This window comes from Piliocolobus tephrosceles, chromosome 1 (genome assembly GCF_002776525.5).
Source record: "Piliocolobus tephrosceles isolate RC106 chromosome 1, ASM277652v3, whole genome shotgun sequence".
Classification (NCBI taxonomy): domain Eukaryota; kingdom Metazoa; phylum Chordata; class Mammalia; order Primates; family Cercopithecidae; genus Piliocolobus; species Piliocolobus tephrosceles.
In genome coordinates, this window is record NC_045434.1 from 202,945,087 (window position 1) to 202,971,080 (window position 25,994).

The 25,994-nt window shown below is 48.6% G+C and overlaps 1 protein-coding gene across 12 annotated transcripts in view; it reads left to right on the plus strand.

Annotated features, from left to right (window-relative positions):
- Positions 1 to 25,994, plus strand: part of TMCO4 (transmembrane and coiled-coil domains 4) — a 131,452-nt gene that overhangs the window by 63,669 nt on the left and 41,789 nt on the right. For all 12 annotated transcript variants that reach the window (XR_004228626.1, XR_004228627.1, XM_031934620.1 and 9 more), the window contains 2 exons: positions 487 to 623; positions 4,767 to 4,851. Coding sequence is in view for 10 of the 12 variants with exons in the window: in XM_031934620.1 (XP_031790480.1) it covers positions 487 to 623; positions 4,767 to 4,851 (222 nt within the window). In the remaining 2 variants the exon portion in view is untranslated. The remainder of the gene's footprint in view (positions 1 to 486; positions 624 to 4,766; positions 4,852 to 25,994) is intronic.

Sequence of the window (25,994 nt, forward strand, 5' to 3'; positions counted from 1 at the left end):
GAGCAGGCAAGCCCATGTCAACGACGGAAGCGCAAGAGGCTAGCCCTGATGCACAAGTCCATTTCAAGCCTCATATCTACTAATGTCTTTGGCAAAAGCAAGTAATATGACTGAGTCTAGAAGGGATGGGCAGGGCAGGGGGCCCCACTGCAGAGTTATGAGGCAAAGTGGGAGGGTACAAGGTGTGGAGACGAATTGGGGCCCTCTCACACATGACAAGGGCTTGAGCAGAAGGAATTGAGTCCGTATATCAGAAATTCATGAGTTTCAGATTGCTTTGCTCTTTAGCAAAGCTAAACACACTTCATTCTTATACCTACCCTATGAAGGGAGATAAACCATCTTCCCACTTTGACAATACTTGGCAAGCTTGCAGGTCCAAGTTAGAGACTGCATGCATTCGTTCCAGCATCTGTTAGCCAGTCACTTCCCTAGTAGGACCCTAGGATGGGGGCCATTCCCTTCATCACTATCTCACTTCCCCAGGCATTGTGGCTGCCCTGACCTGGCCAGCCTCACTCCTCAGTGTCGCCAATGTCATCGACAACCCCTGGGGGGTGTGTCTCCATCGATCAGCAGAGGTTGGCAAGCACCTGGCCCACATCCTGCTCTCCCGGCAGCAGGTACCTGGGAATGGCTGTGTGGGCGTGGCATGGGGCAAGAGGGGAAGTCAGGGACTGACTTGTTCACAGACATGAGCCTTAGAGGCAAGGCTACTTGGAGGAGGGGCAAGGCTACTTGGAGGTAACCCAATGGTTTTGGGGGGATGAAGAGTCCTTGCTGCCCCTCCAGTTCAAGTAATGAATGTGTCCTAGGATGAACAGTAAGAATTTATAGACTCTGCAGCTCTAGCAGGTATTTAGGTGAGGACTGAATAACAAGGGCATCTGCAGGTAGGAACAAGTCTGGGGGACTCTGGCAGAAGCAAAAGTGGCTCCTGGGTGGCAGCTGTTCATTCAAGCGTTGAGGATAATCGTTGGGCTCATTGGGGCAATATTTCAGTGGAAACCTCTGACTCAGTTTGCAGTGAAGCCAGTAAAGTGAATAAGACCAGGTGCCTCAGCTGGCCACCAGTGGAATTCCCACATGCTGGTAGCCTGGTGGTCCTTCCCAGAAGTGTAAAGCTACTTTGTAATGTCATCTTCGGTGGTCTAAATACCGTGTAAAATGGTTAGGAAGAGACATCATCATAATACTTTTTAAATTTGAATCTAGTAAAGATGTACTTACCAACAGAATAAAACTATCCCCTTCAAAATAAACTCGAGTGAATGGAGACAAAAGCTTGAGAAATAGTACCAGAAATGACTGCCTTTTCAGGATTTGTTTTGGCTGGAAGTGGGAGAAAACCCAAAATAACAATGGCTTAAACAAGGTAGAAGCTTATTTTCCTGGAGAAGCCTAGCAAGGTTGCCTAACAGCCTGCTGTGGTGCAGAGGCCCTGGTTCCTGCTACCTTGTTGCTCTGTGATCTTGACCTTGTATCCAGGATGGCATCATCTGAGCTCCAGGGAGCAGGAGAAAGGAAGAACTGAAGAAGAACCAGCAAAGCCTTACAACATTTCAGTTGGTGTCTTGCTGGCCAGAGCCTAGTCCCATGACCATTCCTAGCTGCCACAGAAGCTGGGAAATACAGTACTTATTCTAAGTGACGATGAACCCAGCTGAAATTCAATTACTATGGAAAAAAAGGGAGGATGGATGCTAAAGGACGACAACTAGCAGTTCCTGCCATGCAGGTAAACTGCTTGAGAAACTGGCCGCCCCCTTCAATCCCTGTGTCTTTGTCAAGAGAAACAGAAAAGTCCTTTGGCAGGCTTGACCCTAAGGCAAAGGCCAAAGTGGCATTGGCTTAGACAAGATAGAAGTTTGTTCTCTCCCAAGTAACAGTCTGGGTGTCAGCATCTGGGGCAAGCTGATGTGTTCATTTCCTACTGCCACTGTAACAAATTACCACAAATTTACCAGCTGAAAACAGATTTACTATTTTACAGCTCTGGAGGTCAAAAGGCAAAAATGCATGCCTTAGGGAGGATCCCTTTTCCTTGCCTTTGCCAGCTTTCAAAGGCCCCATTCCTTCACCGTCAAAGCCAGCAGTGTAACACCTTGAAATCTTTCTATTCCTCAGCTTCCATCGTCACATCACCTTCTGTCTAACTGATGCCTCCTGCCTCCCTCTTGTAGGGACCTTGTGATGACCTTGGCTCCTCCCAGATAATCCAGAATCATCTCCCCATCTGAAGATCCTAAACTTAATCACATCTGCAAAAATCCTTTGTTGGCCTCGTGGGCGAGGTGGTTCATGCCTATAATCCTAGCACTTTGGGAGGCCAAGGCAGGCAGATTGCTTTAGCCCAAGAAACCAGCCTGGGCAACACGGTAAACCCTGTCTCCACAAAAAATACAAAAATTAGCTGGGTGTGGTGGCTTATGCCTGTAGTCCCAGCTGTTTAGGAGGCTAAGGTGGGAGGATTACTGGAGCCCAGGAGCTGGAAGCTGCAGTAAGCTGTGATTGCATCACTGTAATCTGGCCTGAATGACAGAGTGAGACCTTGTCTCAAATAAATAAATAACAAAGGGCCAGCCGGGCACAAGTGGCTCATGCCTGTAATCCCAGCACTTTGGAAGGCCAAGGTGGGCAGATCACCTGAGGTCAGGAGTTCAAGACCAGTCTGGCCAACATAGTGAAACCCTGTCTCTACTAAAAATACAAAAATCAGCTGGGCGAGGTGGTGTGCACCTGTAATCCCATCTACTCAGGTGGCTGAGGCATGAGAATCACTTGAACCTGGGAGGCAGAGGTTGCAGTGATCCCAGATCGTGCCACTGCACTCCAGCCTGGGCGACAGAGTGAGACTCCATCTCAAAAATAAATAAATAGGCCAGGTGCAGTGGCTCACGCCTAATAATCCCAGCACTTTGGGAGTCTGAGGCGGGTGGATTGCTTGAGGTCAGGAGTTGGAGACCAGCTTGGCCAACATGGTGAAACCCTGTCTCTACTAACAATACAAAAAAAAATTAACTGAGTGTGATGTCACGTACCTGTAGTGCCAGCTACTCAGGAGGCTGAGGCAGGAGGATCGCTTGAGCCCGGGAGGTGGAGGTTTCAGTGAGCTGAGATCACACCACTGCATTTCATTCGGCCTAGGCAACAGAGCAAGACTGCATCTCAAAAAAAATAATTAATTAAAATAAAATAAATAATAAATAAAAAACAAAGGCCCTTTGCTGTACAAGGCAGCATTCACAGGTTCCAGGGATTAGGATGAAGACATCCATGGCAAGGCATTATTCTGTCTCCCACATGGGCAGCTTCGTAATATTGGAAGTCCAGCCTCCTTCACTCTCCTGGCCTCTCATCCTGAGCACTGGGCTTCTCTCTCTCTCTTTTTTTTTTTTTGACGGGGTCTCACTCTGTCCCCCAGGCTGTAGTACGGTAGCATGATCTCAGCTCACTGCAACTTCCGCCTCCCAGGTTCACTGATTCTCCTGTCTCAGCCTCCCGAGTAGCTGGGACTACAGGTGCCTGCCACCACACCTGGCTGATTTTTGTATATTTTTAGTAGAGATGGGGTTTCACCATGTTGGCCAGGCTGGTCTCAAACACCTGACCTCAAGTGATCCGCCCGCCTTGGCCTCCCAAAGTGCTGGGATTACAGGCGTGAGCCACCGTGCCTGGCCGGGCTTCTCTCTTGTCCAAGACAGATCTTCCCGCATTACGTGTGTGTTTCAGACAGTGGGAGGTAGGGAAGTAGGGATGAGGAGTATGCCTAGAAGTCACAGCTTTTGTTTGCCTTCAGTCCCTTGGCTAAGTCTCAGCCCTGTGGCCACCCCCAGCTACGGAGGAGTCAGGGAGACTTCGTCTTTGGCTGGGTGGCCTCACGTCCAGTCAAACTCAGGAGTAAAGGACAAAGGGGAGAATGATATTGGGCAGCAGCCAACAGGGTTGGCACAAAGCTCCTGCAGGATTTCAATACTGTTTAACAAAGGATTTTCTACTGTGGTAAGTGGAGTGGTGTGGGGGTGTGGAATACGTGTATTGGCTCAAAACCAAGGAAAAGGAATAGACTGATAAAACCAGGCTGGGCATCCAGAGTTCATCCACTCCCCTCGTCTCCTTCCGTGTAAGCTTGTACCCAGACACCCCCAGATAACTTTCATTTTCTTTAGAGGCTTCACATAATGAGTTGCCTTTTTTACAAGTCCTTGAGTCAGAAAATTCCTCTTTCCATCTGACTTACTACCTTATCTTATCACTTAGAGCCAATGTTTTGTGCCCCACCTTCCTATCTAGAAACAGAACAGTTGTCCCTCCCTTGTCACTCTTGCCTTTTTACCCCTCACACCCGGGGGTGCCTTCTGTCTAATCTCCCCAGCTCCAGAAGGGGTCCCGCAGCACTGCAGCCATTTGCCACAAGGCAGATCAGTCCAAGGGAAGTTGCTCTTGTAATTGACTAGCCCCGTCTCCTGGGGAAGATGAGATGGTGGCTGGGTAATGGTTTGAGATGAAAGGGAATTAACCCAGCCGGGGGCTGCTTGTTGGCCTTGGAGGAAGCCAATTTCAGCAGCAGGTGCACTCCTGCATAAATGAGGGTCCTGACTCTGCTGATTAAGACATCAGAGCTCAGGGACCGCAACAGCACATGCATGATTCATTAGATGAGAATCAGGTAGTAAGGAATGTGCAAAGGCTGCCCTCCTCAGGCCTGATGTTTTACTAGAACTGGCTGTATTCCCTCCAGACACCTGTGTCCTTTTTCCCTTCAGGGCCGGCGACCTGTCACCTTGATTGGCTTCAGCCTGGGAGCCAGAGTCATCTACTTCTGTCTGCAAGAGATGGCTCAGGAGAAAGGTGAGCATGGATTATTGAACAGACGGAAACCCCTTCACAAGCTTGTTCCCCGGGACAGAGGTTCTGGGCCAGGGGCCATGCGCCTTGCAAAATGTGTTCCCAGTTCTTAGAAACAATAGTTAAAAGTTAAAAATAGTTCAAAAATCAAGAAAAATCATCATCAAACTTTGGAAAATTATTTTTTGTACATATATTAGAGTAGATGCAAGACGGACCATCCTGTGATAGTAACACTGGCTTTTGCATCCTGATGCACTTTCTCAAGTGGGAATGAAGGGGACAAGAAGTTCAAAATCAAGGTGTCGGCAGGCCCACGTTCCCTCTGAAGGCTCTAGGGGAGGATTTTTCCTGTCTCTTCCAGCTTCTTGTGGCCGCCAGCAGTCCTTAGCATTCCTTGGCTTGTAGACACGTCATTCCAGTCTCTGCCTGTTGTCTTCTCTTCTCTCATAAGGACAGACAGTCATTGGATTTAGGGCCCACTCTCATCCAGGGTGATCCCATCTCAAGATCATTTACTTAATTGTATCTGCAAAGACCCTTTTACCAGATAAGGTCGTATTCACAGGTTCTGGGTGGACATATCTTCTGGGAGTTCACCATTCAACCACACACAGACACCTTTGGGAGTGGGTCATGCTTCCAGTGTCATCCTTTCTGTGCAAGGCAGTGAAAAGCTTGAGGGCCCCTGCTCCTGGCCTTGCGTAGGTGAGGTCTCCAGGGCAGAATGCTGGTTTTGGACAGATCTGCCAGCAGGGACTGCCTGTAGGAGGGGCTGGCTGGGAGAGTGAGTTGCTGAGCCTGGGGCACCTGGAGTGGTTCACTGCTCCTGGGACATGAGCTTTCCTTCTCTCAGTGGAATGTAGCAGCGGCAGGACTCTGAAGGCAAGAGAAGGAACTCAGAAAGAAATTGCTGAACCTAGGAGTGGAGGGTGGATGGGAGAGAAGTGTTGGAACTTAATACGATTTGGCTGTGTCCTCACCCAAATCTCATCTTGAATCGTAGCTCCCATAATCCCCGCATGTCGTGGGAGGGACGTGGTGGGAGGTGATTGAATCATGAGGGCAGGTTTTCCCCGTGCTATTTCTGTGATAGTGAATAAGTCTCACGAGATTTGATGGTTTTATAAAGGGCAGTTCCCCTGCACGCATTCTCTTGGTTGCTGCCATGTAATACATGCCTTTGCTTCTCCTTTGCCTTCCACCATACCATGATTGTTATTTGTTGGTGCAAAACAGTCTCTCCAAACACCGTGGCCAAAAGCAGCAATAACTGATCATTTATCACAATTCTATGAGTTGACAAGACCGTTTTGCTTTCCTGCCTGGGCTTAGTCATACAGTTGTAGTCAGAGCTGGAACACCCAGAAGGTCCAAGTTGACCTCACTCATGTATCTGGTCATTGGTGCTGGTTGTCAGCCAATGAAGACTCCTCCCTGCTCTCCAAATCTACTTCTCCCGGGGAAGCCTTTGAAAAGTTGCCATCCTCTCTGCTGTCATCATTTTGCTTCTTTCCTTGTCATCTTTCCCTCTCTGGCAGCAAATCGTCTATCTGCCAGGCTCATTACCTAGAGAGATGTAGTCTTATTAATAGAACTGATTCTTCATTTAGAGGAGAAGGCATGTCTCTGCCTCCAGTTAGCATAAATGCTGTTAACTTAAGATCGTTAGTACAGCCAAGCCTTTAATTCCCCTGCCAAACAAATTGAATTAATTACCATTAACCATTTGGCTGTGGTAACCGGAAGTGAGGTCGACTATCAGCTGTCCCCAGAATGTGAGGCTGGAAACTGGAAAGAGGGAAGAGGAAGGCAGGTGGCCTCTTGGTGACAGGGCTGGTTAGTGTGACACTGGGAAGTTCCTGCACTACAGCCTTTTGGGGGATGGTTCCCAAAGCAGCTTCCTTCCAGCGTCTTTCCTGCTTGCTGCTCCCACCCCTGGATCCTCATGGCCCATGGGTGAGATTTGGGGTTTTGGTATTAGGCAGACCTAGATTTGGCTCCTAGCTTTGCCACTGAGTAGCTGTTGGACCTTGGGCTAGTCACTTAACCTCTCTGGGCCTCCGTTTCCTCAAAGGATATGAGTTTTGTGCACTTATCTCAAAGGATCATGGGGGGGTGACATAATGAATGTGAAAGTTCCCAGGCCCCAATTTGGGTACAGTCAGTAAATGTCTTCTGAATTCCAACCTGAGGACCTACCATGCACAGGGAACTGTGGTGAGTGTTGTATAGATGTCAGAGCTTGTCATTTTGTTTCCGCTTTCTAGCCCCACATTAGACATGAACTCCAGGTAGGCAGGGTCTGCCTTGAACCCTGCCGCCCCCACCCTCAGTGCCCACCACAGTGTCCAGTGCACTGTGAGTGGTCAGGAAGATGGAGGAGCTGGACTTTGGGTGAGGGAATAAGGCATGTGCTACTGTGCCCATGAGCTAGTGTAGACCCACCAGGTCAAAGGCAGGCTGTGTTCAGATCACATTCCTTCCTCACCGCAGCCCCAAGAGGGAGGTTTTGCCAGTCTCCCTGCTTCAGATGAGAAAACTGAGGCTGAGAGGTGAAGCGATGAGAATCCTAAGTGCCAGGATTCAGGCCCAGGGAGTCTGGCCCTGGAGCCCTCACTCCTAACCACTATGCTGTATTTGGCAGAGGGCAGCTGGACTAGGGTAGGGCATCCCAGAGGGTCGGCCAGCACAGGCAAAGGCAGGGCTCTCAGGGATGTCTAGAAATGGTGGCATCTGGTGTCTCTGCAGCCCACGTAAGAGGCCCCCCATCTGGGGTGGTAGGAAATGCTAACAGGTGAGGGTGGGAACCTGGCACTGTGCCAGGCTAAGGAGTTGGAAACAACTGATTCAACGCTGGGGAAAGATTGAGGTCTTTAAACTGTGGAGTGAATGAGTAATGGAGTGGATCTTGCCAAGGAGGACCTGGGGGCGCTGGTGCTGGGCACCCTACAGTTCACACACATGCACACACACACACACACACCTGCACACATTCATACACGCATCTGCACACACTCACACGGCAGCAACTCGGCAGATCTCAAGGGCCTCTAACGCCCCCGCCATTCTCTAGATCAGTGCAGATGTTCCAGCATGAGTCACAGGGCCCCTCTCATGATCTGCCTTCAACACCTTCCCCTGCCTCTCTCCACCTCACACGCCGGGCTCCAGCAGACCAAGCTGTATTTCCAGACAGTGTTCCCTCTTGGTCCATCCTCTCTATCTCCTTTTCTAGATAATTCCTACTCATTTCTCACATCTCACTGTGTCTGGAAGCTTTCCCTCCAATAATAATGATAATAGTAGTAGTAGTAGCAGTAGCGGTAACCGCAGCAGCACACACTTATGGAATAGTGTGTTTTCATGCACCAGACACAGTTCTAAGCTCATCATATGTATTATTTCATGGAATCCTTCGAACAGCTCTGTGAGGTAGGTACTATTATCACATCCATTTTACAGAGGAGGAAAGAGAAATGCAGAGCGTAGGGATTTGTCTGAATCACACAGCTGGGAGGTGGCAGAGCAGGCAGTCTGGTTGGAGATTGTGCGGTCTTCACCCTATGCTAGACTGTCTCTCCAAGCCACACTCCATTCTTCCCTGAACATCTTTCCCAGCACTGGCCTGTCTCCCTGTTATTCCTCCCTGCTTGCTCATCTGTCTTTCCAGTCCACTGGTAATTGTCACCTAGAAGTACACATCAGCACTACGCAGGCAATTCTTTTCCCAAATATATATATATATATATGAGGCTCCTATATGGAAGGGGTCAGGCACCTCTATTTTGGAAATAGCTCCCCTGGGCAATTGTTTGTGTAACCTGGCCAACACACAGGGCGAAGGTGGGCAAGGGCCCTGTTTCTCCTTCTTGTCACTGTATCCCTAGCCTATCACAGTGCCTGGGCACATACGAGGTGCTTGACGGACACATGACCCATGAGCCAAGTGAAGGAATCGATTCTGCATGTCAGGGACAGCGCATGCCCTGCTCAGCCGTGTGTGTCCCCAGTGCTTGGCACAGATGAGGACAAACATTTGAGGGTAGAAGGGAGTCCTTTTAACGTGGGCACCACAGGTCTTCAGCATTTTATTTAGAAAACTTTTTTTTTTTTTTTGAGACGGAGTTTCACTCTTGTTGCCCAGGCTGGAGTGCAATGGCACGATCTCAGCTCACTGCAACCTCTGCCTCCCAGGTTCAAGCAATTCTGCCTCTGCCTCCAGAGTAGCTGGGACTACAGGCACATGCCACCACACCCAGCTAATTTTTTGTATTTTTAGTAGACATGGGGTTTCACCATGTTGGTCAGGCTGGTCCCAAACTCCTGACCTTGAGTGATCCACCTGCCTCGGCCTCCCAAAGTGCTGGCTTTACAGGCGTGAGCCACCACGCCCAGCCTAGAAAACTTCTGTATTGACAGATGAGTAGGTAGTCAGAAAAAACGAAAAAAGAAAAGAAAGAGAGAGAGAAAAAAAGAAAACCTCTATGTTTTAAAAGAAGTAGAAGAAACTAGCGTCTGAAGCTTTCCAAATGACAAGAATTTGATAGGAATCTGACTCCAAGACGAACCCAGTGGACAAAAGTGCAGCTGGCATTTTTCCCCCTGTTGTCACCTTCAGAAGGAAGAACTTGGGCACAGAAAACTCTAAACACAGTCTTTTTGTTTGTTTGTTTGTTTGTTTGTTTGTTTAGAGACGCAGTCTCACTGCATCGCCCAGGCTGGAGTGCAGTGGCATGATCTTGGCTCACTGCAAGCTCCACCTCCTGGGTTCACGCCATTCTCCTGCCTCAGCCTCCCAAGTAGCTGGGACTACTGGCGCCTGCCACCACACGCGGCTAATTTTTTAATATATTTTTAGTAGAGACAGGGTTTCACTGTGTTAGCAAGGATGATCTCCATCTCCTGACCTCGTGATCTGCCCGTCTCAGCCTCCCAAAGTGCTGGGATTACAGGCATGAGCCACTGCGCCCGGCCATAGTCTTTTTTTTTTTTTAAAGACAGGGTCTCCCTGTGTTGCCCAGGCTGGTCTCAAACTCCTGGTCTCAAGTGATCCTCCTGCCTCAGCTTCCCACAGCACTGGGATTACGGGCATGAGCCACCATGCCCAGCCCCCACAGTATTATTATTCAGCCTGATAGTTTCCCTCCTTATTTCGTAACATCCCATCCCTATCTCGTTCATCATCTAGACAGGAGGTGAGAAAGGACACTGGTCATCCTCTGCCTTGACCTTGGTTAAGAACACACTGAGGCCAGGTCTAATGGCTCATGCCTATAATCTCAATACTTTGGGAGACTGAGGTGGGAAGATTGCTTGAGTCCAGGAGTTCAAGACCAGCTTGGGCAACATAATTTGCCTCTTCAAAAAATTAGGCAGGCGTGGTGGCTCATGCATGTAGTCCCAACTTGGGAGGCCGAGGCAGGAGGATCACTTGAGCCCAGCAGGTTGAAGATGCAGTGAGTCATGATCGTACCACTGCACTCCAGCCTGGGTGACAGAGCAAAAGCCACGCTGAGAGGGGTCTGTCCCTTAGTTGGCCATGGCTTATTCCAAATGTGAGCAGCAGGTGTGCGCACATTCACATTGTAGCCTGCTCTCTCTGTGGGACAGAAGGCAACCCCTCCCATGCAGGTGGGTGCACAGGCCCCACTCCAGTTTAAAAGCCCCACTGCCCATGCCGGCCTTCACAGCATCACAGCATTTCCAGGTGGAAAGAAGATCTCTCTGATGCTAGATCTTGAAGCCATTTATATCCCCAATTTTCCTTTTTCTTTCCAGAGTGTAAGGGAACTCCTGATGGTTCGTAGAAATGGGGAGTTGAAAACAAAAGATCACCCACTGCAGAGGGGAACAGAAAGGTGCTGATCCCGAGAGCCAAGCACTCGAGTGTGACCTCCCCGCTTTGGGGACCTGAGGCCAAGGAAGCTGGTGGGGACCAGAGCAGAGCCCTTCTCGCCAGACTGCTTTAACCCACCCCACAAAGCACAAAGCAGAACAAATCAAAACAGGGACATAGTGACATACTTGTGATCACAAAAATACACACACACTCGGGGCCTGGCCCAGCACCAGGCACTTACAGGACATGGCAAGGTACAGGCCTCTGCCGTCATAGATGATGGGCCGCAGGGCTCTTCCCCGCTGAGAAGCTGCCAGCTTAGTTGCTACAAGTGTGTGAGCTCTGGAAGCAGGGCCTCTGGTTTGAATTCCAAACCCACCACGCACCCAGTCATGTAACCTCTCTGAACTCCACTTACGTGAGACATAGCCAATAATAGTATCTACGACAGGTTTTTAGGAGGATTGTGTTATAGGCGATAATGCATATAAATGCTGGCCTATAATAAGAACCCAGAAGTACTTGCTGAGCATTGATAATTTCCTAGAAACTGTTAATAAATGGGAGTAGGCACGTCATATTATAGCAATCCCTCCCCCATGGATGGCATGGACCCTGGACCTAGTTGAGGAAAAATTGGCCTCCCACAGGGTCAGGGCCTCCAGTTTCCACTCCTTCCCATGGCCACAGCACTTCCTACCCTCTTCCTCAACCATTCCCCTCCCCAGTCCTTGCCTTGTATTACCAATGGGGCATCTTCACATCTCCAGATGATCAAGATAGTCAATGAATTCTTCACCCTTTGCCCAGGGCTGCTGTTTCACATCTAATTCCTCCCAGCTCCACTGCCTGATTTCAGGCAGCCCTGCTGTTTAACATCCAATTAATCTGCACACTGAGAAGACCCTCTCCTAATTACAGGATAGCTGTCGTTATCTGAGTTAAGGGATGTAAAAGAGGAATTACATTTGAATCCACTAATTGTTTTCTGGAGTCCCCTGAGAGCTAGTAAGGAAATGGAGCAATAAATCCTAGAGTCACCCAGAGCACATAATTCTTCCACCAGCCTCCTGTCTCCACTGCCCCTAACAAAACTTGTCCTTCCTTCCCCTCCCCAGGAAAAGCTGTCTGTAGAATTAGCTGTCTTCACAGCTTCCTCTCCCTTTTGGGGTGATTCTGCAAACACCAGGGGTGGCTCCTGTAGGGATTGCCACCCTTCCCAAGGTGCCCCTCACAGCCCGGCCTGCCCTTCCCTCAAGCTCAGTGTGGTCAGCTTCCTTTCAAATCAGTGTTGAGACTGCAAGCCCCTTGAGGGCAGGGATTGTGTCTGACTCACCTCTGTGCCTACTGTACCTGGAATAACACCAACAGAGAGTACATGCTCTGTAAGTAAATGGAACTTGAATGTTATCAGCATTCACAGTGTATCAGTCAGGATAGCCTAGGTTATGCCACAGTGACAGACATCCCCAAGATTGAAGAGATGTGGTACAACAAAGGTGCATTTCTCACTCCTGCTATCTGGGTACCCAGGGGAACTCTGATTGTTGTAGATGCCCAGGTCGAGGGAGCTCCGTATCAACATTTGGTTCCTCAGTAGGATACAGAATGTGGTGAGTTATGCACTGGCCCTTAAGGCACCTTTACCCATAAGTAATGCAAGTAACTTTTACAGACATTTTCATTGGCCAAAGCAAGGCATGGAGACATTCCTCACATGAAGGAGGGGCCAGTAAATGTCTTCCTACCATGTGGTCAGAGACAGAGAGCCAGAACCATTTGGTAAACAGCATACAGCTTATCCTTTTTTTCTCTCTGTGCTAAACATTTTTACTGACATTATTTTATTTAATTCTCACAAGAGCCCATGAAGTAGGCCCTATTTTTTTTTTTTTTTTTTTTGAGATGGAGTCTCGCTCTGTCGTCCAGGTTAGAGTGCAGTGGTGCGATCTTGGCTCACTGCAAGCTCCGCCTCCTGGGTTCATGCCTCAGCCTCCCGAGTAGCTGGGACTACAGGTGCCCGCCACCACGCCCAGCTGGTTTTTTTGTATTTTTAGGAGAGACAGGGTTTCACTGTGTTAGCCAGGATGGTCTCGATCTCCTGACCTTGTGATCCGCCCGCCTCAGCCTCCCAAAGTGCTGGAATTACAGGCGTGAGCCACTGCGCCCAGCCCGTAGGCACTATTTTTTGCTTGTGGTTTTTGTGTGTATGCGTATGGGAACATAGTAGGCAAATGTATTTATGGGATATGTGGGATATTTTAATACAGGCATGCAATGCTTAATAATCACCTCATGGAAAATGGGGTATCCATCACCTCGAGCTTTTATCCTTTGTGTTATGAACAGCACAATTGTACTCTTATTTTTTATTTTTATTTTTATTTTTTTGAGACAGAGTCTCATCCTGTCACCCTAGCTGGAGTGCAGTGGCGCGATCTCGGCTCACTGCAACCTCCACCTCCCGGTTCAAGCGATTCTCCTACCTCAGCCTCCTGAGTAGCTGGGATTACAGACGCACACCACCACACCTGGCTAATTTTTGTATTTTTAGTAGAAACAGGGTTTCATCACGTTGGCCAGGTTGGTCTCGAACTCCTGACCTCAGGTGCTCTGCCCACCGCAACCTCGCAAAGTGCTGAGATTACAGGTGTGAGCCACCGCACCAGGCCTTTTTTAGTTATTTCTAAATGTACAGTTAAATTATTGGCTGGGCACTGTGGCTTACACCTATAATTCCAGCACTTTGGGAGGCCAAGGTGGGCAGATCCCTTGAGGCCAGGAGTTTGAGACCAGCCTGGGCAACATGGCAAAACCCTGTCTCTACTAAAAATAGAAAAATTAGCCAGACGTGGTGGCACACCTGTATTCCCTCCTACCTGGGAGGCAGAGGCATGAGAATCGCTTGAACCCGGCAGGCAGAGGTTGCAGTGAGCCGAGATTGGGCCACTGTGCTCCAGCCTGGGCGACACAGCGAGACTCTGTCTCACAAAACAAAATTATTATTGACTGTAGTCACCCTGGTGTGCTCTCAAATACTAGATCTTATTCACTCTTTCTAACTACTTGTGGTACCTAGTAACTATCCCCACAACTTAGTCTATATCCACTATGGGGGCCTCATGGTTCCATAAGGATACCACTAAATGGCAGCTTCTGTTTCCTGAACACACACTAGAACTTCATGGTCAATTAGCAGCCAGAAGACCTTAATTGGATTCTGGCCTCTGTAATTAATCCTCAACTAAGGTCTCAGCCAAGGCACCATTCTCACTAACCCTGTCTCCTTATCTGCAAAGCAGGGACATTCCTCTCTTCCCCTACTTTCCCTCACATTACTGTTGTGGAGGCTAGAAGTAGATCTTGATGGAAAGGCAGAGTGGGGCAGGCTCTGAGGGTGCTTGGGTGACAGCCCCAGTGTTGGATGGTGCCCGGGAGCCCAGGAGCTTCACCAAGGGGCCTTCACGCAGGCAGAGGTAGGAATGGTGCCCAGCACGTTTCCTAGCATAGCAACAGAGCCAAGGCCAGTACACAGCCCTGGATCCAGCCAGGCAGGGAGCAGGGCCCAGGCAGATCTGGGCCAAAGCTCTGGGATCCTTGACAGCAATTGCCCTCAGACCATGCCCAGTGCCCAGAGAGTTGGAGGAGATGACCTGGTGAAAATGCCCTGAAACTCAGAGCTGCCGGTAAATGGGAATGACATAATAATCATAGTCATAGAAATAGTAGCGTAGCAATAGCCAGCATCTATGAAGGCCTAGCTCTCCGCCCAGTTTTTGCACAGTTTCATGTATGTTCTCTTCCACCCTCACAACCACCCCGTGGGGCCAGTAGTTCTGCCTCCAGTTTCAGATGAGAAGAGTGGATTTAGAGAAAGGTGGAGTAGCTCCCCCTAGAATGAGGATTTTAACATGTCTTTTTCCAACTCCAGAGCTCCTACTTAAAAAAAAGAAATAAAAACAACTTTTATTTTAGGTTCAGGGGTACGTGTGCAGGCTTGTTATGTAGGTAAACTCGTGGCGCCGGGGTTTGTTGTGCAGATTATTTCCTCACCCAGCTACTAGTACAATAATTACTGTTTCTGATCCTTCCCCTCCTCTCATCCTCCACCTTCAAGTAAGCACCAGTGTCTCTTGTTCCCCTTTGTGTTTATGAGTTCTCATCATTTAGCTCCCACTTATAAATGAGAACGTGAGGTATTTGGTTTTCTGTACCTGCATTAGTTTGCTAAGGATAATGGCTTCTGGTTCCTTCCATGTTTCTGCAGAGGACGTGATCTCACTCATTTTTATGACTGCATCATATTCCATGGTATATATATATATATCACATTTTCTTTATCCAGTCTACCATTGATGGGCATTTAGGTTGATTCCATGTCTTTGCTATTGTGAATAGTGCTGCAGTGAACGTACAGATGCATGTATCTTTATGATATAGCGATTTATCTTGCTTTGGGTATATACCCTTTAATGGGATTAATGGGTTGAATGGTAGCTGTATTTTTAGCAGAGCTCCTATTTTTATCTTACTACATTTCAGCCCCTCCTGGTTGGATGGTTTCAATCGAAGCAATATACCATATGAGACCTTCTAAAGAGAGAATTATTCAAAATCAAATTCACTCCACTAGCTCATATTTGTTAAGCACCTACTGTGTGCTAAGCACTAGACTAGGCTTTAGGGAGTTGACAGCTAATAGATACAGCACCAACCTCACAGAACTTATGTTGAAAAAACCACCCTCCGAAAGACATGAGTTGGGGTCTCACAGAGTGGGGTGGGGATCAGCAGTGGTGTGTATCAGTCATCCCATGGAACACCTGGCACATAATAGGTGCTTGGTAAAGGGAACTTTTACTGCTCTTTCATACCAGGTTCAAGGGCAGCCCTCTGAGTGGCGCTGACATCCCTTTGTCTGCACGTCCTGTCCTAACATAAAGACCATCTCTACCACTCCAAACCCGAGAGCACTTGGCTTAGGAAACAGAAGCAGTCGCAGACGCCGGCCCACAGGACATAGAGGCAGATGCTCAGCAAGCCTCCCAGCCTCCTCTGCTCCTCCCACGCCTCCAGGCAGGCAGTTTGGGTTTGCAAAACCCATCCGGGGCTGAACCCAGCTCTACCATGCGTCATCCTAGAGATCTGTAAGGCACCTAAGGAGATTTTCCCAACTGTTATTCAGATTCTCAGAGCAGTCCCACCACACGTTCAGATGTGCCCTGGAGGATGGGGATGGGCTGATTTCCCATGGGAATCCCTGGCTTTCTGGATGAGTATTTTATTTTTTATTTATTTTTATTTTTTATTATACTTTAAGTTCTAGGGTACACGTACCCTGGATGAGTATTTTAAATGCGTCGTGTAGCTAAGGAATCTTCTCTTCAGACAGAAACAGGCCCAAATTCAACTGGCATTTACTGAGATCCCTGCTACCTGCCTGTAAGATCAGTTGATTCCTTATCTTCATCCTCCTCATCCTCTGGCCAGCTCACAGTTACTGGTTTCTGCAAACCCAGACCGCCTGCCTGGAGGAGTGGGAGGAGCAGAGGAGACTGGGAGCCTTGCTGAGCACTTACTATGTGCTAGGCACAGTTAAACACTTCACATGCCTTATTTAATCCTTGCAATAACCCTCTGTGGTTTTAATTATCCCCATTTTACAGATGAGGAAACTAAGGCTTACAGAGGTGAAATAACTAGTGCATGGTTATAGGACTAGCATGATGAAGCTGGAATGTGGAGCTACTGTGGCTGACCTGTGTTCTTTTTTTTTTTTTTTGAGACTGAATCTCCCTCTGTCCCCTAAGCTGGAGTGCAGTGGTGTGACCTCGGCTCACTGCAACCTCCACCTCCCAGGTTTAAGCTAATCTCCTGCCTCAGCCTCCCGAGTAACTGGGACCACAGGCGTGCACCACCACACCCAGCTAATGTTTATATTTTTAGTAAACAGGCGGTTTCACCATGTTGGCCAGGCTAGTCTGGAATTCCTGACCTCAAGTGATCCGCCAGCTTTGGCTTCCCAGAGTGCTGGGATTACAGGCATGAGCTACCATGCCTGGCCCTGTGTTCTTTTTTTTTTTTTTTTTTCTTGAGATGGAGTCTCACTGTGTAGCCCAGGCTGGAGTGCAATGCAACGATCTCACCTCACTACAACCTCCGCCACCTGGGTTCAAGCGATTCTCCTGCCCCACCCTTCCAAGTAGCTGCCCGCCACCATGCTTGGCTAATTTTTGTATGTTTTTAGTAGAGACGGGGTTTCACCACGTTGGTCAGGCTGGTCTCGAATTCCTGATCTCAAGTGATCCGTCCACCTCGGCCTCCCAAAGTGCCCTGTGTTCCTATTCATGACTCAATCTCCAATCCTTACAGCCACCTAAGGTCAGGATCATTGTCTCCATTTCACAGCTAAGGAAGCAGAGGTTCAGTGTGAGGCAAAGCGATTTGCCTAGGTAGGTCCATCAGGATTGTTTTGGTTGGAAGTCAGAGATTACCACCAACTGAGCTTCTTTGAACCACACCCAGAGCTCCCCTGGGTGCAGGAAGGAAACCCGGCAGCTCAGGGCAATTCCTATTTCCTCGAGCCTAGGCGTCCCATGCCTCTACACCTGTTCCCACTGTCTAGAATTCTCCCCAGTCACCCACCCATCCATACGTGGAGCTGCTCAGACAGTCCTTCAGGCTGCGGCTAAAAAATCCCCTGCTCTGTGCTCCACATGGTGGGAAGACTCAGGCTTGGAAACATGTTTTGATAGAAAAGTTGCTTCTTGCAAAAAGGTGTAAACTGGTCAGATTTCAGAAGACCTGGCTTGTCAAATTAAACACACACAGAGACACCAGGGACTTAAAAGGAAACATACACACACTCATGATCACCAAGGCTACTGATATTTTATTAGTTTGTTCTTGGTGGAAAAACAGCCATTTTCTCGTGAAATCATTAAAGCCAGCCTCACGGGTCTGCAGTATCTTCAGACATCAGCATTCCACACACTAGGGACAAAGCTGTTCTCATTAAGAAATCCGCAGCTTATGGGAAAGACTAGACAAGGTGACCCTGTTATTTTTGCATTATCTCAGAGAGCGAAGTGTGGATTTGGTTTTGGTTTGGGCGTTCATCAGAGCGGGATGGGACATACACACCACTGCTGATGGCAACAGTCTTGTTAACTCTGATCCTTAGAGCATCCTTGTGAGGTATTATTCAGCCCATTTTACAGGATCACAAATATAAGGAGACTGAGACTCAGAGAGCCGAAGGGATTTGCCCAGAGTCAGAGCTGGAAGGTGGCTGAGCCGGGCATCACACCCAGGGCCATCACCCACACTGGGTCACGGCACTGTGTCCAGCTGCCTCCCTGCTTCCTCTCGGTGCTTTGCCCATCTTTGTTTCCAAGGTCACCACATTGGGTTATGATGCATCTCCCTGCAGGTCTCTCTCCCCTGCTAGAATGTGGCTGATGCTTAAAGGGAAAACACACACTCACGATCACCAGGCACTGTCTGTTTTGTCTCCTCTGTCACCAACTCCTGGCTCAGGCCTTGGCATGTAGAGGTGCCCAGTACACATTAGGAGCTCATGAAGGCAGCCGTGAAGTTTGCTGTGAGCGCTCTTGCAGGGGACCATGCTCAAGGACTTTGGGTGCGGCAAGGCTCGAACTGCCTAGGCAAAGTGGACTCCTCAGCCCCCAAGACCTGGGCCAGCTGGTTGATCTATTGCCCAAACTTCCCAGTGACCGAGCTGCGCTCAGCCCACTGCGTTCCAGACTGTCCATCAGGCTTGATCAGCTGGCACACACACAGCCTGGGCAACGACTCTGCCCACTCAAAACCAAGACAAAACATGCACCTGCCAAATGGTTGTGCCTTTGGGCAGGAAACCAGCATAGTCAGAATTCCTAGCAATGAATAATCCCCCTCCAGCAACAGTCCAAGTCCCAGCCTAGGGCATGAATTTGCTTTCGGAGTGACTGACCCCATCCCCAAGGATATTTCTGACCCCAGCGCGTGCCAAGGGCAGGGAGGTGGTGCCTGCTGCCAGGAACGGCCAGCATCTGAGCACTCACTATGGGACCCTGGGCCCTGATCACAAGGGGGCATTCATCTTTTCTTTATTTTTGCTTTTAAAAGCCTTTGAAACATCAAGTAGTGGGAAAGCAAATTCAATTCCAACTGACTCATAGTAGCTGGCTAAGCCAAGAAATGGCCATAGGAAATCAATTACTGCTTCAGGTTATTTATGCATTTATCCTCTGCATCCAAAAGGCTTTGAAGGGAATGAATTCAACATATTACATATTGCCTGTGCCTTTTGGGCCTGTCCATGCAGTTGGCGAGACACCCAGAGCTGAGCCAGCCTGCCTGCAGGTGTCCTCATTCAGCACCATAGAGCCTGCAGGACCTGCTTCACTCTGGGAACTTGGGTCCATTAGTCAATCCTGGCTCCCCCATTCCTTTGCCATGTGTAAGCGGGCTCAATTGGATCACTTTTCCTAGTGCAAGGATCCTTGCAACCAGCTGAGAATGACATGAAAGAAGGAGCACTGACGCCTGTAAACCCAGCACTTTGGGAGGCCAAGGCGGGTGGATCATGAGGTCAGGAGATTGAGACCATCGTGGCCAACATGGTGAAACCCCATCTCTACTAAAAATACAAACATTAGCTAGGCATTGTGGTGTGTGCCTGTAGTCCCAGCTACTCAGGAGGCTGAGGCAGGAGAATTGCTTGAACCTGGGAGGCAGAGGTTGCAGTGAGCAGAGATGGTGCCACTGCACTCCAGCCTGTGTGACAGAGCAAGACTCCATCTCAAAAAAGAAAAAAGAAAAACAAAAGAAGGAACACTGGACTTAGAGTCTGGAAACATCAGTTCAAACCCAGACTCCACTAGTTACTGGATGCCCTTGGGCAAGTCACTTCACCTCTCTGGGCTTCAGACTAATTAGTAAAATTGGGATATTGATCCCTCTGGGGGTTATTCTAGGATTTAATAACTACCATTTATTGAACACCTACTATATGCCAAGTGATAGGCTAAGGGCTTTGCCTGTTTTCTCTCATCTAATATACAAACAACTCTAAGATTTAGTTATTGATTTTCCCATTTTGCCTATAAGGAGATTGACGGCAGGGACTGTGTCCATTTTGTTCTCCCCCCGTCATCGCACCCAGCATGGGACTTGGCACAGCAAAGAGCTGCAGCAATTTACAAATAGTGGACCTGGGTTCAGCTCCAGCCTGTCCGACCACAAATCTGGCCTTTCTATATGGTGGATGTAACGGCACAATGTTTGGCACATAGTAGACTCCCAATAAGTAAGTGTTCCCTTCTTATTCTCCATTCGTTTATCCAAATGGATTTTTCCAAGATTGTAGTACTCACTGCCTCTGAGCTCACTAATATAGCAGTAACGTGTTTAGGCCAACTGGCAACTCTCAGGGGAGGAGTGAGTCACAGAAGTGGGATTCATTTAATCTCTGCTTTAATCTAAACTAAAGGCCGACCAGCCCCCAGGCTCTTTCCAAGACTCTTAGCCTGCTGACTCCCTTTCAAAGGCATTTGCTTCCCCCGGGGATGCAGGCACCCTTGACCTTAGCAGTTGTCACGGGCTAAAATGCATTGATCTCACCTTGAATGTGGGTTGTCTCGTTATTTAAAGAAGGCAGGAATTTGAAGGCTTGCTCCAGCCTTGCCTCTGGGGTCGGACCTCTCCACTTCTCCACTTCGCTGTTAACCCACAGGACATTGTCACCAGGTGACCCGCTTCACCTTCCTCTCACAGATTGGCCACCAGCCCCCATTATCTGCTAGATAAAGCCACCTAGCTTCCAGAGCCCCAGCTCAGAGCTGGAAGAGCCTCCAGAAATCACCTTGTCCAACACCTTCGATTTACAGGTGAGGAAAGGAGAGCAAGAGAGTCTGCGTTCTGAAACGCAGTGATGATTGGTGTTGGTGTTGGAAGTTGGGTGTTGTGACTGGAGGAATCCAGGAATGCCCAAATACTAGCCTTGGAAATTACTTCCTTCTTCCCACAGGGTCCCTGAGAGAGAGGAGCACACAGACTCTAGTTGCATGATGACCGGGGCACCCACCACTTCAACACCGCCTAGTCTGGGACCAATAACCCCCAGGGAAGAAGCTGTGCTGATCACACAGCAGGCTCAGCTACCCAAAAGCTCCAGCCCTGGATCTGGGGGCCTATGGGGTCCTGGCCAGTGGCATCGAAGGAGAAAGGAGACAGGAAGACAAAGAAGAGACCATCCCCCGTATGAGATGCATACAGGTTGGGCATCCCAAATCCAAAAATTCAAACTCCAAAATGCTCCAAATTCTAAAACTTTTTGAGCAGCAACATGACACTCCAAGGAAATGCTCAATGGAGCCTTTCAGATTTTCAGATTTGGGATGCTCAACCAATAAGAATAATGCAAATATTCCAAACTCTGAAATCCAAAATATTTCTGGTCCTATGCATTTCAGATAAGGGCCAGAGAGAGAGAGAAGGTGGCCCTAACCTCCTCCAGTGACTTGCCTAGCTCAGAAGAGGGAGGAGAGCCTGCAGTCCGGCTTCCTGATGTACAGCCACCTGCCAGCTAGTACATGTGGCCCATCAGTGTCCTCACGCTTGATGAATGAGGCCAGCACCCCCTCTTCCCATAGGAGCAATAGGAATAGGCCTGGGAAGAAGGTGGGCAGAGAGAAGCACAGGCACGGAAGGAGGAGAGGCTGAGGATCCCACTGTTCCTGCCACTGACAGTGGATGCACCCCCAACCCTCTTGCCTCACGGTCAGAGCTTGTGCCAGACATCCCACCACCTCCAGACCAGCAGCGCTCCCTTGGAACCAGGGAAGCCCTTGTACAAAAGTGTCCCAGGGGTTCTTTCTTCCGGCACTGCATCTCCCTAGCCTGTCTTTCCTACCACCTGCTGTAACCATTTGTAGACACACTTTCTACTCCTAAAGTATATGCAGAGTAAAGAGTTGGTTGCTCATAATTACCCAGAAGGCCACAATTCTCCATGCCATGGGGTTAAGATCATGGGAACGGTATGACCCTGTACAAGTCCCCTACATTCTTCATGGCTTCCTTATTATTAACGTAGATCAAATGATACCCACCTCGTAAGGAAAATAAAATAGTGCATCTAAGCTCTTAGCAGGAAACCTGGCACATAGTACATGCTGAGTGATTGGCTAAGACTTTGTGCAATAGGTGACTTGCAGTCTTGAGAGCAGTGACTCCTGTAAAGGACACTCCACACTCAGTTGAAGGATGATGATCCAGAAGGCACTGCTAGAACATCTTATCAGGGCTGCTATGCTGGGCCTCATTTCATTCTTTTGTCCCATGAACATGAGATTGTGGACTCCTAGACTCAGGGTTCCAACAGATGTTTGAAATCATCCAGTTCAAACAAACTTCCACACTGTACAGGATCCCCTTGACATCCATCTGTCTACTAGCCTCTGCTTAGTTGCTTCTAGTAACAGGAAACTGACTACTCGGCCAAGGGTAGTAAGTCAGGAATTGAGAGGACTGATCAATTTAATCATGGAGTCAGTTGCTTGTAAATTGTGAAACGTCAGGCCCTGCCCAGAGAATCTGTTAAGGCTATTGGTGTTTGAATGTGCAATGAGATGAGCCATGTTCAGGGCGGCCGCTGGCCCCTCAGATGGAGTCCCAAGGTTAGTAGTACCTGGAGGGTCAGCATGTTTCCAGGTTTGGCCCTGGACTTTTCCAAAACATACGTGTGTGTGTGTGTGTGTGTGTGTGTGTGTGTGTGTGTGTGTATGTATTTTGTTTTGTTTTGTTTTGTTTGAGACAGGGTCTCCCTCTGTCACCCAGGCTGGAGTGTAGTGGCACGATTTCAGCTCACTGCAACTTCTTTCCCCTGGGCCCAACCCATCCTCCCACCTCAGCCTCCCAAGTAGCTGGGACTGCAGGCACGTGCCACCATGCCTGGCTCATTTTTGCATTTTTTGTAGAGACAGGGTTTCGCCATGTGACCTAGACTGGTCTTGAACTCCTGAGCTTGAGCGATCCACCCGCCTTGGCCTCCCAAAGTGCTAGGATTCCAGGCATGAGCCCCCGTGCCTGGCCACTAAATATAATTTAATCTATTTTGCACCCAGAACTGAGCAGTCCCATTAGGAAAACTCACAGGAGACAGCGTTGCAAACTGAATGCTGCTTTCTCCAGGTCCAGCAGTAACTGTCACTCTCAAGCCGTGGAGCACGTGCCCACACTGTCTGCCTAAGCTCCAGGGAAACAAATTCTCTGCTGAACGTTCTGTGGCGAGCACAGGTGTATGGAGAGAATAGTCTGCAGGATGTATCTTTTCCTGGCCCCCACAGGGAGCCCTGATGACTGTCTGGGTCCCAGAAGGAGATCCCCTCTCTGGGGACCATTCTTAGTTTCCGTCGCTCCCAGGACTCCCCCTCACTCAGAACTTTGCATAGCCAGGTCCCATGCGCGAGTCTCAGTCTATAACAACGACAGAAGAATCCAGACCCTCTGCAGCAAAGGAACATTCCTCTGAGGTTGGAGAGAATTCCAACTGGAGAAGAAAACACCCCAAAGTCTCATTAACTTACATGTTAATTAATCATCTCAGTTCCCAGCACTCTGTAATGGAAACTGTTTTGTTTTGTTTTGTTTTTCCTCGTATCTAAGATTCCCTGTTCATGAAGCCTGCATTGTCAGTGTTGTCAAAACTTGTCTTTTAGAAAATTGCCAAGCCCGTTTTGCAGAGCAGAAGATAAAAATGTTTCTGCCTATGGGTCAGTACATACCCAGTACCGGTGATTTAATGACAGACTCTGAGTTTTGGGGACCCTGTCTTTGCCATCCCAGCACAGGGTGTTGCTGTGTGAACTCTGGCCTTTCGGGTCTCTACTAGGCCTTCATTGTTCTTTATTTTTTCTATCTTTTGTTAACTCGTTTTCTTAGACACTTATTTATTTATTTATTTATTTATTTATTTATTTATTTATTTATTTATTTATTTATTTATGCAAAGCCCCATCGTTCTTCCCCAAAAGATTTTCAGGCATTTCGGGAAATACAGCCACTAAAGCAACAACTTATGGGCAAATATAAAACATCAGCACCCAGAAAAAAACAAATAGGAACAGGAGCTCTAAGCCCATTGGGAAGGTCCAGTGCAAGGGAGGCAGGCCTGGAGCAGAAGGCACTCGGACCCTGCAGCCAGACCTGGATCTGAATTCCAGCTCCGCCACTTACCAGCCGAGCAAACAGACCCCATGTACTTAGTCTCTACGCCTCAGTCCTCTCGCCTGAGAAGTGGGTCTAGTGATACTTTCTTCATAGGACAATTGAAAGGATTAAGTGGAGCCAGGTGTGGTGGTGGCTCACGCACGTAATCCCGGCACTTTGGAAGGCCGAGGCAGGAGGACTGCTTGAGGTCAGAAGTTCGAGACCACCATGGCCAGCATAGCAAGACCCCTATCTCTATTAAATAAATAAATAAAATGTAAAAATTTAATCAGGGCCAGACTTGGTAGTCCATGACTATAGTCCCAGTGTCTTGGGAGGCCAGGGCAGGAGGATTGATCGCTCGAGCCTAGGAGTTTGAGACCAGCCTGGACAACAAAACAAGACTCCATCTCTACCAAAAAAAAAAAAAATTATTTTCGAGAAGGAGGCTCGCTCTGTCGTCCAGGCTGGAGTGCAGTGGCGTGATCTTGGCTCACTGCATCTCCGCCTCCTGGGTTCAAACGATTCTACTGCCTCAGCCTCCCAAGTAGCTGGAACTGCAGGTGCCTGCCACCAAGTCCAGCTAATTTTTGTAGTTTTAGTAGGGATGGGGTTTTGCCATGTTGGCCAGGCTGGTCTTGAACTCCTGACTTAAGTGATCCTCCTGCCTCGGCCTCCCAAAGTGCTGGCATTACAGGTGTGAGCCACCGCACCCAGCCAAAAAAAAATTTTTTTAATTAGCCAGACATGGCGGTACACATCTGTAGCCCCAGCTGCTTGGGAGACTGAGTCTGGAGGGTCAGTTGAGCCCAGGAGGTCAAGGTTGCAGCAGGCTCTGATCACCTCATTGTACTCTAGCCTGGTGACAGAGGGAGACCCTGTCTCTAAGTCAATCGATCAATAAAGCACTTAGCAGAATGGCTCACAAGTAATAGGCATTCAGTAGCCACTGTTTTATTACTGTTATGGTTATTATGTTTATCTGTTATTACCCAGTGCTGTAACTGAGCTGTTAGCTTCCCAGCAATCAAAGCAAAAACAGAAAAAGTTGACTGCATATTTCTCCTGTCTGTGAGGGCATATAGTGATGCCAGCTGCACCTGTAGTGAGACCTTCCCTCTCAACCTGACTTCTTCTGTCTGAGAGTCGCACCCTCTCCTTTTGAGAACTGAACTCAGGTTCAGACGTAATTAGCCAGCAGAGGCTTGGATGTCTCTACCTTTGGCTAGCTGGAAAGGTCAGTGCTAGAGCTTACAAACCTGGACCATGAGAAGAATGTCATGGCTGGGAATAATCTTTATAAGGTGCCTGCCTGATTGAATAGAGATGTGTCAGGAAGTCTGCAGCAGTGACTTCTTCAGAACCCAGATTGGAGCTAATGATCTCTTCCGCTTTGATGAGCACCGGGGTACTTGAAAGTCAGAACTAGGTGGCGAGCCTCGAGCTGGGTTTTCGTTTGAATGGTTTTACATTGCGTGTATTTAGCAGTTGCTTCGTGGGATTGTTGTTGTACCTGGATCTCAGGTTCAGGGAGCAATGGGAAGCATGATTTTTAGTTGGTGCTGCCGCATTCCTTGGCAGAAATTTGATGGAGAACACCTGCTCCTCTCCAAAATAAGAAACACAGCAGCGGTGTGTATTGATCACCTACTGTGTGCCAGACTGGAACAGAGTCCATCTCATTCTTCTTCCCAGTCACATTGGAAGGTGTGGGCATTATTACACTGGCAAACAAGCATTGCATTCTCTCTCTCTCTTTTTGTTTTAAGAGACGTTCTCATTCTGTCACCCAGACTGGAGTACAGTGGCACCATTGTAGCTCATTGCAGTCTCGGACTCCTGGGCTCAAACCCCTCCCACTGCAGCCTTCCAAATAGCTGGGAATACAGGCATATGCCACCACACCTGGCTAATTTTTTAATTTTTTGTTGAGACAGGGCCTCACTGTGTTGCCCTGGCTAGTCTCAAACTCCTGGCCTCAAGCAATCCTCCCACCTTGACCTCCCAAAGTGCTGGGATGAGACACTGTGCATGGCTTTATTTTCCTTCCTTCCTTCCTTCCTTCCTTCCTTCCTTCCTTCCTTCCTTC